The 21189-nt window shown below is 41.7% G+C and overlaps 1 protein-coding gene across 1 annotated transcript in view; it reads right to left on the minus strand.

The window, feature by feature from the left end:
* Positions 1-8484: 8484 nt before the first annotated feature.
* PHKB (phosphorylase kinase regulatory subunit beta) overlaps positions 8485-21189 on the minus strand; it is a 420515-nt gene continuing 407810 nt past the window's right edge. The window contains exon 33 of the mRNA XM_075577209.1: positions 8485-12986. Within this exon, the coding sequence (XP_075433324.1) occupies positions 12849-12986 (138 nt within the window). The 3' untranslated portion in view covers positions 8485-12848. The remainder of the gene's footprint in view (positions 12987-21189) is intronic.

The following is a 21189-nucleotide window of genomic DNA, read 5'->3' on the forward strand; positions in this document are numbered from 1 at the left end:
CCCTGTGCCATCAAACAACTTGTCCTCTCACTCCAAGGACAAAACCCCACACAGATTAACAACCTGCCGAAAAAAGAAATCAACTCAAATCTCCAACGAAATGAAGAAGCAGTATGTGACAATGTGGGAAAATGATATCCAGCGCTCAAAGAAGCTGGAAACCTACCACAACCTACAGAGAGAATACACTCTGGCACCTTACCTACTGAAGGTACTAGACCCAAAACAGAGACAGACCCTGGGCCAGTACAGAATAAGTGCACACAGCCTAGAAATAGAAACAGGCAGACACAGACAGAACTGGAAGCCCCGGGAGATGAGACTGTGCCAAAGATGTGAGCTAGGAGAGGTAGAAGATGAAACGCACATCCTGTTGCGATGCACAAAATACTCTGAAGTGAGGAGTGCCCACCTAGAGAAACTAACTGCTGTTATCCAGAACTTTAATAATATAGAGGAGAACCAAAAAATAGCGATCCTCCTGGGAGAAGATGAAACCACAGCAGAACTGGCTGCACACTATATCAGCACCTGCCACAAGCTGAGAGACGTCCACTAACCCCCACACCCCTGTGCGAAACTGTTACCCATATACCGTGCAATCATTATACCCTACCCCCTAGTATTCGTGTAATTATTGTCCCCCACCCCTTACTATTCACACTTTGGCAATACTGAAATGTTCTTTCGTCATGCCTATAAAGCTGATTTGATTTGAGAGAGAGAGAGAGAGAGAGAGAGAGAGAGAGGAGAGAGAGACAGAGAGAGACACACACAGAGAGAGAGAGACACACACAGAGAGAGAGAGACACACAGAGAGAGACAGAGAGAGAGACACAGAGAGAGAGAGAGAGAGACACACACACATACACAGAGAGAGAGACACACAGAGAGAGCGAGAGACACACAGAGAGAGAGAGACACACACAAAGAGAGACACACACACACAGAGAGACACACAGAGAAAGAGACACACACAGACACAGACAGACACACACAGACAGAGACAGACACACACACATAGAGACAGACTTCTGTGTGGGGGCCGGCACTTCCAGCAAGCAGAGCGGGGGGGGGGATGGAGGCGAGGGGGCATGCAGCGGGACACACTGCTCTGCTCCTGTGTTGGGATCGGCACTTGGAGCAAGCAGGGGGGGGGGGTTGGCGAAGTCATGGAGCAAGCGGGGGGGAGGGTGGCGGAGTCGCAGAGCAAGCGGGGGGGGACACATGGCTGAAACCACCGATAGCTGCTTTAGGTTAAACGCTGAAAGCTGCTGTGGCTTCTTCTGCAGCGCCCCCTGGCTGATTTTTTCCCCCCAGTACATCGATTGTAAGACGCAGTCCTATTTCAGCCATGTGAAAATGGGGAAAAAAAAGTGCGTCTTACAATCGAGGATATACGGTATGTATATGTAACCATGTATTATTTGTCATAACTACATGCCCAGGACATACAGATGCAGCGGCCGTTATTCAAACATATCACGCGTTGTATACCTCAGAATACCCATGTCATGGCGCGTCATTATCGCGTGTTGACTCGTGTTTTCTCGAGTGCAGAAAATGGCATTTTAGTGTCCTGGTTTTTACACACCTGCAAAATGACACTGTACAGTACACATTACAATTCATTCATTTCTGCCACGGAAACGCAAAGAATTGCACCCAAAGAATTCAGGATCCATGAAATTCAAATAAATTAACCCTGCGATTGGCCGCGTGCAGTACAGCATCGCACACGAAAACAGATCTGTGATATGTTTGAATAACGGCCGCTGCATCTGTACTTGAAAATGAAAGGTAACTCTCAAATGTATTACTTCCTGGTAAAACATTTTATAAATAAATAAATATTATTCACCTGGAGGGCACAGTACTGTGAGAAAATTTGGAGAAATGTTTATTCCGGGAAGCAGATTTGAAATTAATGCGGTTTAGCTCTGTAAACCCCCTGCTTCAAAGCTAGTAGAAAAAAACCCTAAACTGTACCACACCTTTAAGGCTTGATTCCCCAATCCTACCGCTTCTTGCTGAATAACATCAGATAAAGACCAGTTAACCGGCCAAGTCTGCACAATTTCCTACCTTATCTAATATTGCAGATACCACTTCGTCTTTTACTTTTTATACACTCGTGCCTAATCCTTATGCTTGGATTTGTTTCACGTCAAACCCAAGCATTTTTCACATTCCCTGCTTCACACTTCTCTGTATCTACGTTTTCATTATTGGTCATTTGTTAGCCTTAAGTGTAACATAAATAGGCGCCTTGACTGAAGATGCATTGTTCTGTTAAAGTGCAGGGAGCTGTGTTGGCAGTTATTCATGCCATCACTGGGATAGGTAATAGTCTGTCCACATATGGCTGGCCTAAGGAATCACATCTTGTTTGATGAAATCCCACAGAGGCTGCATGTGAATGTAAATAATTTTAACAGCAGCAGAGCCAAGTTATCAAATCCTTTGACATGAAAGTCCAAGGCAGCTATATGACAGGGTTTCTGACACATGCATAGATTTTTACTGTTGACATGCCAGAAATAATGTGGCAGGTGTCCACACTAACATAACTATATTATAATCCAAATGTGACAAGTTTACTGCATTAATATACACATGATGGAATTGGGGGAATATAATGAGACAGGTAAAGGATTTCAGCATCATTGTCTCTGTGGATTATCAGCTACTGTGGTAAACATTCTAATAAATAATGTAGGTTTCCTTGGTTAAAAATTATATTTGGCTACTGCTGTCTTCAAGTAAATGTACACTCTGCATACTGATGCAGCGGCCGTTATTCGAACACTTCACGCGTCATGTAGATCGGAATCCAGATTTGAAACCGCGGGATGAATTCCAGCCTTCCCGCACTAAAATGCGAGCGCGGCGAGTGCAGAAAAATGAATTTTAGTGTTCTGGCTTTTAAAAACATGAAATTGACACATTAGCCCAGTACTGTACACATTAGAATTCATCCATTTTATTGCAAACAAAGAAACAGAATCCATGAAATTCAAACAAAACATCCGCGATAAGCGCGGGTGCCTGGGGCGATTGGCCGCGGCCCGCGTTCATGCTGCGTGGGGAACAGCAGAGAACTCAAAATAGGCGCCGTGATGTGTTCGAATAACGGCCGCTGCATCAGTACTCGTGATTAGTCAATAACATAAGCAATGGTGTTACCTATATCAACCCCTCTAGTGCCATCATATTTCAACCATGGAGAATGAGTTTAAATATTTCAGATTTCTTTAACATAAAGAGGTACAGTAATAGATGTTTGGAAAATATGAAATGAGGGACATATAAGATTAATGCCCAAATATAATTTTATTTTGTAGTGATTTGTAGGGACACCAATATGACAATTTCCTATGACTAGGGTTAGGGTTTACCTTACAATAAATACTTCCAATTCATTTTCCCAAATTTCTAGGTCACTTGCAAGAAAGGTTAGTTTTATTTATTTTTTATTAAGGGAGGAGAGCAGCCTCGTGAGTAAAGACACTCAGTCTGTACACAATGACACTGGGTTTGAATCGGGGGAGCCTGGTCCAATTTCCGGTATCAGCTCATTGGGCAAGTCACTTTATCTCCCTGTGCCTCCGCCACCAAAATCATAGATCGTAAGCTCATCTGGGCCGGGTCTGTAACAATCCTATGTGCTGCGTACAGAGTGCTATTGTAATTGTGAAGCACTTTGAGTCTCATTGGGTGAAAGGCACTATGTGAAAGTTATTATTATGGCATTCTTTAAACCATTCTATGCTTTACAATGCTTTACATTTAGGGATTAAAATTGAGGGAAATAACCATGTTTAAAACAGAAGGTAAGTAAAAAGAGACACCCTCACCCATAATTATTTTCATGTCATTACTCAGAATCCTTAACTGCTGGTTAACCACTGTATGGCACGTGACAATGGGGGGTTAAACAAGCTTTATGAACCTGTGAAAGACATGCAGATGTATACGTTTTTTTCTTCTTTGCTACACATGTGGTGAAGGGTTACCTTTTTACCCACTATAACCTTACAGTGCATGGTAAAAAAAAAAGGCATCGTGTATTACTTATAACACTTTCTAACAAGCTCGGGTGTGGAGTAGTGGAGATGGGTTTGTTCTTGAATACAATAACTTGGGCAAATCCCTTTATCTCTCTGGGCCAGTCTAGGATGGGATTGGAAAGAAGATACGTCACAGTGTTTCTTTCCTGGTAAGATGACTTGAATTGTGGTGGATTTATGTGCAGTAAACATGCAACAAGTGTTTCCTTGATATTCATAGAGCACTATTGCAGATAGTAATCTTTTCCTAACCCCTTGAGTGTGAAAGTTCCTGTGTTTAATTGCATTGTGCATAAGAGACTTGGTTGACTGTCTGAACCCTCATTAAATACTGATCCCTGCTGAGTTTCCCAGGTTGTAATGTAGTATTGTGAAGGCAATAAACAAATGATTGGGTTTGGTTCCTAATGGAGCGCAGTGAAAAACAAAACATGGAATTATCCCTATTAGAACGTATACATTATGATAATAGTACTGACACCATCCACACAGATGTAAATTCTGATGAGAACCCAACTGGAAAAGTGACACACTTATGAATGTGTAACCCCTCTCTTTATTTTACCTCAGACTATAGAACCTGTCACTGGAGGTGGGAGTCTGAGTTCTATAAATTAGGGTTTAAATCTTATAGTTGGTGGTACACAGAGTGGGAGGCAGAATTAATTAGACACAACACAACTGTAATGAATGAGAAACTTTGAGCTATAACTTTGAACAGAGATACACACACAGGGTTACTCAACTCATGTGACCCTAATGATAAGGGCCACCACATAACCCTACAGAATTCCTACAATACTACTAAAGGTTACTAACGCTGCGCCACCGATTTTATATATTAAACTGCAACCGAGCTCACACACCCTGTTGATCAGACAAGGTATTTGCACAATAACACTTTAGTTGGAGCTCTTGATTCAAAAAGTACTAGATGCAGGCCTGTGCTTCTTACAGTTAATGTGAAAACATAACCTTTGTTCCAGTGCAAAGGAACCTCTTTCTTTCATCAAGGCTGAGAGCACTCTGCGTCTTACCTCATGGGCTGTTTGAATCCTGATCCTTTACCTCTGGGCTGGGCAGTGCTCACTGAGGTGGGTCACTGTGCTATTCTACTGTTCAGCAACTCCACCAGTCTCCTCACTTCTAGGATCTGTCAGGCACTTGCAGAGTACATTTGCAAGCACCCTCACACTTCAAAACTCCATTCAGCTCTGAGCATCACAAGATGGCGGCCTCCCCCAGACTCAATGTTTCACTCCCTCACTGGCTGATTCCAGTCACATGTCCATTAGAGGCAATGTCCTGTGTAGCATAACACTTAAAAGGGCAATGTCCTGTGCTGCTTGCAGGCACGGGGGGGGGGAGGGGTTACTTATGTATGTATATTATTATTTATATAGCGCCAAGAACTTTATTCAGCACTTTACAAAAGAGACAATACAGTGCTGGTAATCATAATACAACAAGTGCACCAAACAAAATCAGACAATAGGAAAGAAAAACCCTGTCCCAGTGAGCTTACAATCTAAGTGGTATGTTGGGAGACTTACAGGTGAGGGAATAAGTACAGTAGATGACAGTGCTTCGGCACAATGGTTGGAAGGAGGGACTGTTGATGTGGGAAAGTAACCATCAGTCTACAGTAGGCTAGTGAAATTCTTCATTTAAGACACAAGTTTTAAGGTTTGACTTAAAGGTGGTGAGATCCCATGTTGGCTTTAGTTTGTGGAAGACACCTCCGTATTTTCTGCATGTAATACATACTTGCCTTTCTTTCTGAAATGACATAGCCCCCTATACAAAATGCTGTAAGGTAGATTCACCCTTGACCAAGAATTTCTCAGTACCGTAAGACAATTCATAGGGACCAAAGAAACATAGAATTTGACGGAAGATAAGAGCCACATGGCCCTTGGCTTTCTTTCATATTTAAGACCATCTTTTGTCTATCCTAAGCATGTTTAAATTCCCAAACCACCTCTGTTGGTAGGCTTTTCCATGAATCTACAACCCTTTCCATAAAGAAGGACTTCTCCAGACAGCGCAGGTCTCACCTGCTGAACAGCTGACATGTTTAAGGTGTGTGGGGGGAAAGATGGAAAGTGAGGGCTTTGTGTGGGGAGGAGAGGGTGAGGGCTGTGTGTGGGGAGGAGAGTGTGAGGGCTGTGTGTGGGGAGGAGAGTGTGAGGGCTGAGTGTGGGAAGGAGAGTGTGAGGGCTGAGTGTGGGAAAGAGAGTGTGAGGGCTGAGTGTGGGAAGGAGAGTGTGAGGGCTGAGTGTGGGAAGGAGAGTGTGAGGCCCTTGTGTGTGGGGAGGAGAGTGTGAGGGCTGAGTGTGGGAAGGAGAGTGTGAGGCCCTTGTGTGTGGGGAGGAGAGTGTGAGGTCTGTGTGTGTGGGGAGGAGAGTGTGTGAGGAGAAGAGTGTAAGGGCTGTGTGTGGAGAGGGTGAGAGAGGTTAGTGCTTTCTGTGGAGTGGGGGAAAGTATGTGGTGTAAGTAATAGAAGGGGAGATGAATGTGGTGATTATGATTCAGAGAGAAGGTGAAGGGGCTGTGTGGGAAGGGGTAAATGTGGTGTGTGTTGAATAAAAAGGTGAGTATAATGTGTGAGGGTGAATGTGAAGTGTGTAAGAAGAGGGTGGGTGAGTGTTTCCTTGTAAAAAGGAAAGTTTGAGTGAAGGCTTATGTGAGTGAGGTCTCAAGAGAAGGCCCCCCCCCCCGAGAATTAAAAAAAATCCTTCAGTGGTGCCCCTGCTCAAAAAAAAGTAGAGAACAACAGGTCTAAGTATCAAGAATTAATACAGTCCCATATAAATAAAGAAAAAAAGCGCTTTTTGTTTTGCTTTCTGAAACGCGACAGATTTATGATGTACATTTCTACTGATTTCTATTTTGGTGGATGCAGCGCTGGTATTGTGCTGCTATACAACGCCTGCCACCATTAAGGCGATGAAGAAAACCAACATAGAAAACCATCAAGAAACATAACGCAAGCCGCACATTTTTGAATGCACAGACCTGCACCAAATATGCAAATGCAACACCACCCACTTGCTCCATAAATCCCTAATCATGTCACAGGCAGACACAGACATACCTGCAAAAATGGTACAACGAAGATGAATACATTGACACTGTCTGGCGTAGCGCAAGTTGCCGCAACATTTTGCCTTTGATACATAGAGCCCCAGGTGTTCTGGCCCAAAATGCATTTTCATGGAAAAGCACAGATTTTTGTTTTGACCAGTGAGACTCCACTGAGGTGTATGATACCATTAATGCCGAAAATCAGTAAGACGGACTCCAGCTCAGTGAGATTCACAGACACTCGGTGAGAGTTGACATGTCTCTAAAAGGGTTCTGTACTAATACCAATAGTTAATGTCCTAATAGCCAAGGAATCACAGCATCACATCCATCTTTTAATTTATTTCTGAGGTCTTGTCTGATCATCATGGTGGTAAATTGAAGCAGCACGAGATGTTTGCTCTGCTTTTCAGACAAGCTAAAGAGTGGGGATGGGTACTAATCAGGTCTGGAAGGTGTTGGCTTTGAAAGCGAAGCCTTTGTCCTCTCTGGACAATGAAGCGACTATCTCTGCGGGATGTTCCCATTGTTTTTTATTTATTTATTTTAATTCCCGCTCCCTGTAAACCCGCCTCTGTGGGCGTTCCTCCAGTGACACTCACCATATATCCACCTCCAATTGCAATACTTGTTACTAGAAAAGTCCAGGGTTTGAACAGTGTGACTCCACTGTCACTGTCACTGAAGCTAATGAGATTGTCCCAAATTTGTAGGCACCGTCTCATGATGGTGGCAAAAGATCCTGAAGTAGGGGACAGGTTACTGCAAGAGTGGCCAATTCCAGTCCTCAAGGGCCACCAACAGGTCAGGTTTTAAGGATATCCCTTCTTCAGCATAGGTGGCTCAATCAGTGGCTCAGTCATTGTAACCGAGTCATTGATTGAGCCACCTATGCTGAAGCAGGGATATCCTTAATACCTGGCCTGTTGGTGGCCTTGAGAACTGGAGTTGGCCACCCCTGGATTACCGTTTAAGGGAATGCTGAGTGTATACTTTATAGTGAGGTTAGTAACTGACTTGCATGGACTGGTGATGGAGAGGATGAGATGAAGAAAGGATGCTAACTTTGCCACAGCTAGAAGAGGTTGTTCAGTAGTGGTTGCAGGAGAAAAGCTGCATAGGCTGTTTTGCCATCACTGTCTCTGACACAGCAGGTTATGCACAATACAATCATTCCTTCTCCTGTTTAACGGTTGGTAACCCCCAGCGCGCTCTCGCAATATATAAAAATAACACCATCCTTTGTACAAACATTCTCCTTTGTGGTTTAAATTAAACCCAGCAGAATGGCCATGAAATGCTGGAAAGGAAATCGCTCATATACACGTTCATCACACTTTTTTTTATTTGTATTATTTGTTTTTCCTTAGAAGCCACAAATACAAATGTGATTGTTGGCCAGACAATCGCAAGTCTTACGAGAAGAAGCAGTGGTTATGTTTTTCCATTTCCCCAAAATGTTAGCAGCAAAAGTCAATCCATTTTAACCCTTTGAGTGCTGCAACTTGCGTGTTTCAGGGGATAAACATCACACAAACATATTACTGAGCAAACATTTTGTTTAAACACACTAACATGACCATAGAAGATCATCAGAAAATGTCACAAATAATGTCTCCTATAACATTCTTGCTCTTGAACATGTTGCTGCATTCACTGCTTCTCCCTGAAATGCAGCAAAAGTGTGTAATTCTCCACAGCCCCGTCCCCACCTCTACAGAAAGCAGGCATACATAATGTAAATGAAGCAACCGTGTGGGATACTGTACAAGGGCATCTCCAGCAGCATCTTCTATCATGGAGACAACAGTTACAGCAGTGAACACTGCCAGTGTGAACAGAAAGGAGCGTGTGTGCTGCATTCTGATGTGTTTACAGGAATTGTAACAGCAAAGTGTCACTCAACAAACTTTGGACGTGTTTTTTTTATTTTTTATAGAGGCTCTGTTATTTTAGGCCCAAACCATGTGTCCAAGTGAAATCCAGGACTCCACTACAGTCATTACCAATTAATCCTATTATACGGTGTCTAATTTCTTCTATGGCCACACCAATGAGAGAGCAAGATCCACAACGCACCAAAATAAATGCAACATTCTTTTAGTGCGTTTACATACTGGATGCAGTCCAGGGTTTTGGAAAACGATGAACCTTTTTCCAATGAGGAACTTAACTTTATAGTCACACATTAACTTTCAACTATTTTGGTTTTCATTGATGATATATTTTTGGGCAGGTGTTTTTCAGCTGACTTATTGGTTGGAAAGATGTGCAATATATATAGAGCCACAGAACGGTAAATTCTATGCATTTTTTATTTTTTATATATATATTAGTGTGCTCATTTGCATGTCAGACAGGTCTGCAACACTGACTGCCTTTCACCATTATCGCCCAGCATACTGTGCTTCCACTGCAGACATTATGGAACTAGAGAGAGTGCAGAGAAGAGCCACCAAATTAATAAAGGAGATGGACAATCTAACTTATGAGGAGAGGCTAGCTAAATTAGATTTATTTACATTAGAAAAGAGGCGTCTAAGAGGGGATATGATAACTATATACAAATATATTCAGGGACAATACAAGGAGCTTTCAAAAGAACTATTCATCCCACGGGCAGTACAAAGGACTCGGGGCCATCCCTTAAGGTTGGAGGAAAGGAAATTTCACCAGCAACAAAGGAAAGGGTTCTTTACAGTAAGGGCAGTTAAAATGTGGAATTCATTACCCATGGAGACTGTGATGGCAGATACAATAGATTTGTTCAAAAAAAGGTTGGACATCTTTTTAGATGGGAAAGGTATACAGGGATATACCAAATAAGTATACATGGGAAGGATGTTGATCCAGGGATTAATCCGATTGCCAATTCTTGGAGTCAGGAAGGAATTAATGTTTCCCCTTAATGGGGTTTTTTGTTTGCCTTCCTCTGGATCAATAAGTATAGATATAGGATAATGTATCTGTTGTCTAAATTTTGCATAGGTTGAACTTGATGGACAGAAGTCTTTTTCAACCTCATCTACTATGTAACTATGTAACTATGTATTGTAGAAAGCTGGAACATTCACCTGTAAATTGAATGTGCCAGCTTTCTACAATACAATTTTCTATACTTTTATTGAGTGTGCTTTCTATTACTTGCCGTGTGGCTCTGGGACCTGAATCTGCCTGGTAAGGAGCCTATACATATATACACACACACACACACATATACATATATATATATATATATATATACGGTATATATATATATATATATATATACGGTATATATATATATATATATATATATATATATATATGAACATATATCTATATATATATATATATTTATATGCAAAAAGAAAACAGGCGCACTCCTACTGTATTAAAGTTTCAACAAAATGTATCGATCCTGATGAAGTCCTCTCTGACTAAAGGAGCCGCATTTGAAGGGAACACGGCGCGCAGCCACCACACCCGGTTTGTGGAGAGAGGGGCACAGGAGCTTTGTGCATCCGTTTTGCAGAGCTGGGGTTTGAGATTATTCTCATAAATGCTGATGTTCTAGCTACGTTTGTGAGTGCGCATTTTATATTGTTCCAGTCCTATAAAAACTTTAATACACTAGGAGTGCACCTGTTTTCTTTTTGCTTTTCCATAGATATCCGTGAGGGATTGGGGATCCCTATATCAGGCTGCAAAGTCTCCGGAGGACTCTGTACCGAGACAGGTTTTTCTTTTATTTTATATTGAACATTTTTTCTACATACACTTTTTTGGTTATTTTTATTGATTTATAATTATATTGTATTATTAGGTTGTTCTAATTAGTGTATTTTAGTTGTTTAGCACTTACTCCATTGATATGTTGGTCAGTACAAGATTATAATAATATTTAAGCTAGCGATCTATCACGGCTATATATTATATAGTTCATTATTAGTTTAGGATTATAGTAGGCGCTACATCAATCCTTTTTTGGAGAAGCACTTTCAGCCGGAGAGGATCTCTGGGTATTTACCCGTATTCATCACTGTATTCCGGTCTCAGTTGGATATATTGAAAAGCCGCATCACATCTATGGGAGCTTTTTGTTCAAAACACCAGCATGTGTTAGTGGATTTCAGGAAACAATATCATTGTAACAATCCAATGTAGGGTTAAGATAGATAGTACTATTATACTTGATAAGAAATATTTATTAAAAATAACTTGTAAACAACAAGAAGAGACACTGTTTTTAAGTAAACCCTTTGCTTGCTTTATTCATTGTAACACCGCTGGAAGAAGAGATCCGTGTATCTAGAAAGCTCGCACAAATAAAAGCATTTTGTTAGCCGCAGAACGGTATTGTCTATTCATTTTTGATAATATATATAAGCATAAGCTTACAGGGGACCATGTTATATGGTTTTGAAGCAAAAGGTGTGCTCATTTTCATGTAATTTCCCAGAATCCTTTGCTGCAGGGGAAGTAGTGTGTGCTGGGTGATAATGGTGAAAGGCAGGGTTGCAGACCTGTCTAAGACATGCACATGAGCATACAGTAATATTTACATTTGCTATATGCTTTACTGTGGAGGGTTTTTGTCACTTTTTTTACCCACCATAACGTGTGTGCGTGTGCGTGTGCTTGTGCTTCTTTTGAGCCTAAAATGAAAAATCTTAATTATTTCTTATGTCAATGTCCACTTTAGACTTATCCTAAATATTGAAAGTCACGACAACAAATGCTAAGTTGATGCTATTAGCTATAGATGAACACAGCATAGATTTAATGAGCATTAAAATTACCTTGTAGACGACTCGTTGGCATGGAATCAAAACTTTTTCCACCATTTTAGATATTGATGATGTAATAATATTGACGTTTTAACCTAGGCAGTTCCAACAAATGTAACCCCTTTGCTGCCAGAAGAGTCTGCATCACCATGCATTTCTGGTCCCTCTGTCAGTAAAGTGATGAACATATTACTTCGAATCATTACATTATACATGAGCCATTTGCATTCTATATCATAATACGTTGCATTGGGTAATTACCGTATTGGCCCACATATAGTGCTATGTGTTTTTCCGAAAACTGTACTCGTATTATAGGCGCAGCCTAACACCTTTTATTTTTCATGTAGAACACCTTCAAAACTTTAAGGTCGTATTAAGTGCGAGGTCGTACTATATTCGGGCCAATACGGTACAAAGTAGCCAGCTAGATTCCTGCATTTCACTTTGATATCGCTGTGGAAATGCCATGATATGTGAAAACTCTGAACTTGAGAAAGGCCTAGGCCTCAGAAATGGTGAATCATGATTGATGTCGTTTTGCAAGAAACATAAGAATGCACATTTTGAATTTTATAAGTAGATGTCCCTCTACTGTAAAATTATAAAACCCAGGCATTTTGAAATTGAAGCCATACATCTCAGCATCCGTAATGACCAGTTAAAAGCTTATGTTTCTCGAGACATGACTACCTCTAACAATATGTTTTGTATCCAACAAATAAAGTTTCTGTGCAGAACAACTAATCTCAGATGGCTGTTGATATACCAAAAAAAAGACAAAAAAAGAAACAATGTTTGCAACATTTCTCCCGTTCAGATTCTGAAACTCCTATGTTTGTACTTCTCAAACCACATTCAACATCATATATGTGACATAAAAGCGGACATGGTCTCTGGCGACTCTTCTCTGGTATCATTTTTAGCTAATGGTGCAGGGGTCATCGTTACTTGGCTTGACTTCAGCTTCCAGCAACACATTCATTACGGTTTTTGTCAAGTAGCTGCACGTTCCTCTCTTGCCCAATGGGGGAATATTGTAAAACGATGTCATGTCATCCTAAAGGAATAAAAAGTAGTTGCAGTTTGTCAGTAGAATTGTTGGGGGCCTTATTCCATGAGTGCTAAGAAGTCCGCTCTAAGCTTTATATACCACACATCCATTTTTATGTAACTGCATTAGCTTTTATAATATCTGTCCTCGTGTAAATGTCAAAAACTCAAGCTACACTTGGGTCTACCAAGTCAGCACTTGTCCTGTCATTGTTTGATGGAGAATTCCATGTTAAAACTGTATTTTTTTATCAGCCTATAACAGCGGTGCGCAAACTGGGTGCGCAAGATTATTTAGGGGGCGCAGGCTGCGTATGGGCGGACAAGCAGCTCAAGCTCTGTGCTGCTGCTTCTCTGTGGCTTGCTGCGGGGGCGGGGCTTCTCTCTGCACACAGACATCCCCTCCTTCTCTTCCTGTCTGTTGCCTGTCCCAGTTTTCAGCAGCCCATGGGGGGACTAGAGCAGGAGAATGCCTAGTATTGAATTGTGCCTCCCCTCCCCAGATGAAAGGGTGTTTGTTGTGATATGAGTGTGTGTGGGGTGTGGGTGTTGTCTGTGTTGGTTGTGATTGAATGTGTCTTGTCTGTGATTGTGTGTGTTGTGATTGAGTTGGTTGTGATGAAGTGTGTTGTGTGTGTGTTGTGATTGATTGAGTGTGTTGTCTGTGATTGTGTGTGTTGTGTGTGTTGGTTTTGTCTGTGTGTGTGTGTTGTGATTGAGTGTCTGTGTTGGTTGTGATTGTGTGTGGGTGTTGTGTTTGTTGTGTTGGTTGTGATTGAGTATGTGTTGTGATTGTGTGTGTGTGTTGTGTCTGTGTTGGTTGTGATTGAGTGTGTGTTGTGTCTGTGTTGAGATTGAATAGGTGTGTGTGTGTGTTATGATTGTGTGTGTGTGCTGTGTGTGTTGTGATTCAGTGTGTGTTGTGTCTGTGTTGGTTGTGATTGAATGTGTGCTGTGTGTGGGTGTTGTGATTGAGTGTGTGTTGTATCTGTTGGTTGTGTCTGTGTGTGTGTTGTGATTGAGTGTTGTGTGTGTTGTAATTGGTTGCGATTGTGTGTGTGTTGTGTCTGTGTGTTTATTGTGTCTGTTGGTTGTGATGAGTGTGTTGTCTATGTGTGTTGTGATTGAGTATGTGTGCTGTGTCATGATTGTGTGTGGTTGTTGTGATTGAATGCAGCGGTGCACAAACTGGGTGGGCGCAAGATTATTAAGGGGGGACGCGCGTGCGGCAAAACCAGGGTGCGCGGGCCGGCAGACGCGGTGCACGAGCGAACAAGATGATGTGCGTGGGCGGGCAGCCGAAGATGTGCGAGGGCGGCCGAACAGGATAGTGCAGGTGGCAGCCACGTGATGGTGTGTGTGTGTGCACGCGCGGGGGCTTCGGAGGTACGGGGGAGGAGCACGCCCCGAGTGCTGTGATGTCAAACGCCCCATCTTCCGGTGTCTGCCCTGCAATAGCACTGGGTTCCTGCTCTGTTCCGCTGGCAACCTGCTTCGCTGCGATCCTCTGCAAGTGAAAGGGTAGGCTGCCACTATATCAATCAATCAATCATACTATGAATGTACAGAAATCATTTAAAAAAAAAGTGAAAACACTTCCCCTGCTTGTGCTTGCCAAATTATGCAGGACACCCTGTGCTCATGCTTGGAGAGTTGGTGATGTCACCGCTCTCAGCGGCAGCGTGGACGCAGCCTAATTTTGCAAGCACGAGCTGTTGAAATATGTAAGTATTTAGACATATTTGTATTTACATTGTATACCATTTAATAAAGGTTTTTTTTTCATGTGATTTTGATTACATCAGGAGGGGGGGGGGGGGCGATAAATTTCATGGATGAAAAGAGGGGCTTGGCATAAAAAGTTTGCTCACCCCTGGCTTATAATGTTCTGGGAGAAAACGCATTTTGAGTCTCAGAGTTTTTACATAAATGTAAAGATTGTCCTTTGATTTTAATAGGAGAGCTACTTTACTCCCTACTCTAAACTAGTGTAATTTTTTAGTGGCATAGAATTTCTGTGAAAATATGCAAAAAGCCATAAACTAGTAACAGCCAAATAACTTTTTGCAGCTTCTACACTGGGTTGGTTTAAATATTTCTTGCACAACTGTTTATAATAACCCTGGCACACCACAAATGACACACACATCAAAGCCAGTACTCTATATATATATATATATTTCAGTGGTAAAGCTACTAAAAGAAGATACATGCCTCAAGGCCGGCGACAGGGGGGGACAGCCGGGACTTCTGTATAGGCCATGTCTAAACATACTGAGCTATATGTATACACAAACAGCTATCTCTTACACATACATATACTCTATGTAATTCCATCCCTATATAGTATATACCAATAGGGACCACATAGTATCTACACACACTTTTAGTAATGCAACACTCTCACATTTCCACATCATTGATATACACTCCCAATCCACACACCTTTTGTAAAGCACTGTATACACTGTGGGATTTTCATTAATTTATATTTAAACTAGCTTTTGTGCCCGGCTTCGCCCGGGGAATGTAATATTGAATACATGTCGTCGTCCCCCCCGCGCTGCCGGCACATCTCCCCGGCCCCCCCTCCCCCCGCTGCTGGATGTAGTGCGGGTGAAATTTGTCTGTGTGTGTATATATGTGTGTGTGTGTCTCCCCCCGCTGCCAGAACATGTCCCCGCCTCCCCCCCCCCCCCCGTTGGAACATCTCCCCCCACTAGCTGGCACATCTCCCCCCCCCCGCTGGCACATCTCCCCCCGCAAGCAGGCACATCTCCCCTGCACATCTCACAACACACACACACAAAGACACACACACACAGCCCCGATCCAGGCAAGGACACGCCCTCTCCCTTTGTAGCCACGCTCCCTGCTCCTGCGCTAACAGATTTGCTGGGCAGCCGAGGGAAATTTAGAATGTCCATAATTTGTGAAGTGAGTCACATTGGAAGCTGAAAATAGTTGCGTTGACCTACAAATCTGCAGCAGAATGTATAGTGAAAGTTTTGTTGTGCTATGTGGTGCCGTTTCTGAGATTTCGATGCTTCGGACATACAAACAAACAGACAGAATCCAACTTAGAATGATAGTATAGATACATACATATACACACACTCTTACAACACTAACATTCAGGAACTATTTAACAGCTAGTCATAAATCGCATCTACACACGGGGAGGGATAAGCACAGATAATATTCCAAGAGATGACCCTTGCGTGCTTTATTCAATGTACCATCGCCAGAAGAAGAGATCAGTGTATCTCAAAAATGTCCCTGAGGAAGCTCCATAGCTGGAGGGAAACGTGTGTTGGGCACGTAGTGATGTTATGAGATTCCTACATGGAGCTGTTTTAGTTTAGAAGGACGTTATTGCAGCTGACCAGTATATATATCTACCATCTGAGCAATACTATAACATATCTTGGAGCTAATTAGTTGGCACTATACATCAGTGTATTGTATAGGTGTTCTATTTAAACCTGTGCTGCGCTAAGCTGTATATGTGACTGAGCATGGTTTCACATACATCTGAATCTATGCGAATTGATGCTGCTATATATATATATCAACCTATTTAAAGTGTTGGTATTCAATACTACAACAACACACCAAGATTATTAGGGCATTCATTTACTCCTGGTATACACCTTTCCCAGGTTGGATATAGAGGTTACATCCAGCTCATGGTTAACATTTAAATGCACCTTATTAGATATACCTAATAATTATTTACACATGGTTTCTAACTAATATTATTCAATGCTGCATTTTAGATCTGTGGTTCTGGTCCTAGCTGGCTTATTTCACCGGCGCTGTTTCTGCCCTTTATCTCTTACCACCCGACAAGTAGTACACTGTGTCTGAGTATTTATTTATTTAGTAAGGGCTACAGGCAGCATGTGTTACATATTGTTTTAATTACCGTTACACTCACAATCGGTAATAAATGTTTTAAGTAATGCTAATAAAAGGTATATTTTAGATTTGTGTTGGTGTGCATTTAAGTGAATTTCTTCTTTTGAGCACACTGTCTTTGTGTGCTTATCATTTTACTGATTCACTTCAGTTCATAGTTTGCACTCATCTAATAATTATCGATTATTTTTCTAGTTAATTTGTATGGTTTATAGTTGATCACTCCCTACTCTACCCACAGAACGGTATCGTCAATTCATTTTTGATCATTAAAGCTCAGCTAACACGGTACAGATACATATATGAAATCGCACAACCATTCCTTGCTAGACTGGATTCTCTCCTCAAACCCCAGCAGAATCCAATCCTCTGGCATCCTTCCTGATATTTTCAGTGACCATGCAATAGTGTACTGTGTAAGGAAAATTAAACCGCCCCATTCAAGCCCTAAAGTTCTCCTCACTAGAACATTTATAAACTTTAACCCACAACAGTCCTGGATGACCTTACCAACTGCCCATGGCACAGAATCGATTTAATTCCCGACCCTGATTCTGCGCTCGACTATTTCCAATCCGAGATCTTAAAACTCTGCGATACACATGCTCCACTACACAAAATAAGGGTACGGGGGGGCCCACCTTCCATGGGTTACAACTGACCTTATAGCACTCTACCAGTTCAGGGATACCTTGTGGAAAAGCTACAAAGTAACTGGCACTACCAAGGATCTCAATCAGTACAGATGCCTGCGGAACATGTGCACAAGGCAAACAAGGCATGCAAAAGCACAATATTACTCTGACAATCTCCACCAGAATACATCAAACCCAGCTAACTTCTGGAAGGTTATCAACAACATATTCCAGCCTTCTAATCAGCAACAGCCAATTAACATCACTAAGGGGGATATTACTCTGACAAACCCCACTGACATTGCAAATGCATTCAATGATTACTTTGTGGGGTGTGCCACTAACTTATTAGCGAAACGCAGCCCAAACCACAAACCTGAATCTCATCCTGGGAGTACCCACATAGCCCCACCCCCTCCCAACACTGCCCACAATTTTCAATTTGTCCCAGTATCCGAAGAGGAGATTACACAAGCGCTCCTCAAACTAAAACTAAGCAGCCAATGTGGTCCTGTCCAGTCTGCAGGCCATACACCTAAGACCTGGAAAATTGCCAGAGTTGTCCCAATCTTCAAAAGTGGGGATAAAAACACTGTCTCAAACTACAGGCCAATCTCACTTCTCCCAATTCTATCCAAAGTCATGGAAAAAGTGTCCACTCCCAATTAAGCGATTACTATACCAAGACAAATTTCCCTAGCCAATTCCAAGCTGGCTTTTGCCCCAAACACTCCACCGTAACTAAAAGTTTGCAATGAAATCCAGTGTGGAATGGAACAGGGACAACTCACTGGTGCAATATTCCTAGATTTTGCAAAGGCTTTTGATACTGTTGATCATGCTATCCTGCTTAACAAACTCCAGAGCTCTGGTATAGGGAAGCATGCTTTAAACTGGTTTCAGTCCTACCTATCAGGTAGATCCCAACATGTGTCCATCTCAGGCTCTAACTCCAACCCCCTGGATATCACCTGTGGTGTCCCGCAAGGCTCTGTTCTGGGGCCCCTACTCTTCTCAGTGTTCATCAATGATCTTCCCACAGCTTGTCAGGAAGCCTCAATACACATGTATGCAGATGACACAATCCTATATACACACAGCCATAGCCTCTCTGACCTTCAACACATACTTCAGTCTGACTTTTTGAGACTCGCAAACTGGATTTCCCAAAACAAACTGTTTTTAAACACTGACAAGACTGTAACAATGGTATTTGGGACCAAGACTAAATTTTTAAAGCTTCCAGCGACTGAGCTCCTGATTAGAACCAACGCTAACACCACCCTAACCCCTGTCACTAGTTTTAAATACCTGGGCATATGGTTTGACTCCCACTTAACATTTGGGATGCACATTGATACCCTGACAACCAAGACCTATGCCAAACTAGGGGTACTTTACAGGAACAAATCCTCCCTAAGTCTCCTGGTCAGAAAGCGTATCGCACAGCAGATGCTAATGCCAATTATTGACTATGGAGACATAGTATATGGCTCGGCACCTCAAACCCACCTTAGCAAACTTGACACCCTCTACAATTCAATTTGTCGTTTTTGTTCTCCAATGCAACTACAACACACATCACTGCGAAATGCTCAAAGAACTAGATTGGTCTTCACTCGAGTCTAGGCGCAAAGTTCACCTTTCCTGTCTTGCCTTCAAATTCTTTATGGGCAAGCTACCCAGCTACCTGAACAAGCTCCTCACCCCTGCCACATGCAGCACCTATCATCTGAGATCAGACTCCAAAGGACTGTTCATGGTCCCAAGGCTCAACAAAGTATCCGGACGTTCCTCCTTCTCTTACTGTGCACCCCAAAACTGGAACAACCTACCAGAGACTCTCACATCCACCACCATTTTAAGTTCTTTCAAATCTAAGACTGTCACACATTTTAATCTGGTCTGTAACTGTTTCATAAGCCCATAATATATATTATCTTTAACTGTGCATGCAATGTCTTGTATATAATGTATAGCCTGTTCATTTATATAACTGTATTTGTAACCATGTATTATTTGTCTTAACTTATTTATTTATTTAACAGGTAATATATTTATATATATATATATATATATTTATTTATTTATTTATAAAATATTTTACCAGGAAGTAACACATTGAGCGTTACCTGTTGTTTTCAAGTATGTCCTGGGCACAGAGTTAAGACAAATAATACATGGTTACAAATACAGTTATATAAATGAACAGGCTATACATTATATACAAGACATTGCATGCACAGTTAAAGATAATATATATTATGGGCTTATGAAACAGTTACAGACCAGATTAAAATGTGTGACAGTCTTAGATTTGAAAGAACTTAAAATGGTGGTGGATGTGAGAGTCTCTGGTAGGTTGTTCCAGTTTTGGGGTGCACAGTAAGAGAAGGAGGAACGTCCGGATACTTTGTTGAGCCTTGGGACCATGAACAGTCCTTTGGAGTCTGATCTCAGATGATAGGTGCTGCATGTGGTAGGGGTGAGGAGCTTGTTCAGGTAGCTGGGTAGCTTGCCCATAAAGAATTTGAAGGCAAGACAGGAAAGGTGAACTTTGCGCCTAGACTCGAGTGAAGGCCAATCTAGTTCTTTGAGCATTTCGCAGTGATGTGTGTTGTAGTTGCATTGGAGAACAAAAACGACAAATTGAATTGTAGAGGGTGTCAAGTTTGCTAAGGTGGGTTTGAGGTGCCGATATATATATCACATTTCCACACCTACCCACACCATTAATATACACTCCCACTCCAAACACACCTGTTGTAAAGCACTGTATAATTGTGGGCTCGTCATTCATTTATATTCACATAGATACACACACACACACACACACACACTCTTACATCACTAACATTCAGGAACCATTTAACACCTCAAGTCATAAATCGCATCCACTCACGGGGGAGGGACAAGCACAGATAACATTCCAAGAGACACTGTTTTTAAGTAAACCCCTTGCTTGATTTATTCATTGTAACACCACCGGAAGAAGAGATCAGTGTATTTCGAAAGCTCGCACAAATAAAAGCATTTCATTAGCCACAGAACGGTAAAGTCTATTTATTTTTGATTATATACACATATATATATATATATATATATATAAAATAAATGAGTTCTTCGGTATTAGGTGATACCTTTTATATTTGGACTAAAAATGTATGTCATAGGGCAAGCTTTCGAGAGTTCTTCTCTCTTCAGGTCTGCAATACTGATATACAAAGGAATCTACTGTATGGCTAAAACAGTGAAAGAAAGAAAAAAAAACAGATATATACTGTAGATAAGGGAGGGTGTTAAAAGTATTTGAAGCCAGGGGAGGGTGACAAGGAATTGTATGGAGGGGGAGGGATGCTTGGGGGGGGGGAGAGAAAGTGTGGATAAGAATAGAGGCAAGCAAGATAATTACAAATAATTTTGATAGGGTGTGAGAGAACCCATATCCTCATTAAGTCCTTTGGTTTTGGTGTCAAAGAGTCTTATCATTCTGAGTTCAAATGTTTTCCGTTCTAGGGTATGTTTAAACAATCCATTGAGGATTTTGATTTTTTTTTGTAACAATTTATTTTAGTGGTCATGTTCACACATCATCGTACATACATTGTCGTCATGAGCCCATGACAGTTACCATAGTTTTGATACATCTTGACC

The sequence above is a fragment of the Ascaphus truei genome, chromosome 19 (genome assembly GCF_040206685.1).
Source record: "Ascaphus truei isolate aAscTru1 chromosome 19, aAscTru1.hap1, whole genome shotgun sequence".
Classification (NCBI taxonomy): Eukaryota; Metazoa; Chordata; class Amphibia; order Anura; family Ascaphidae; genus Ascaphus; species Ascaphus truei.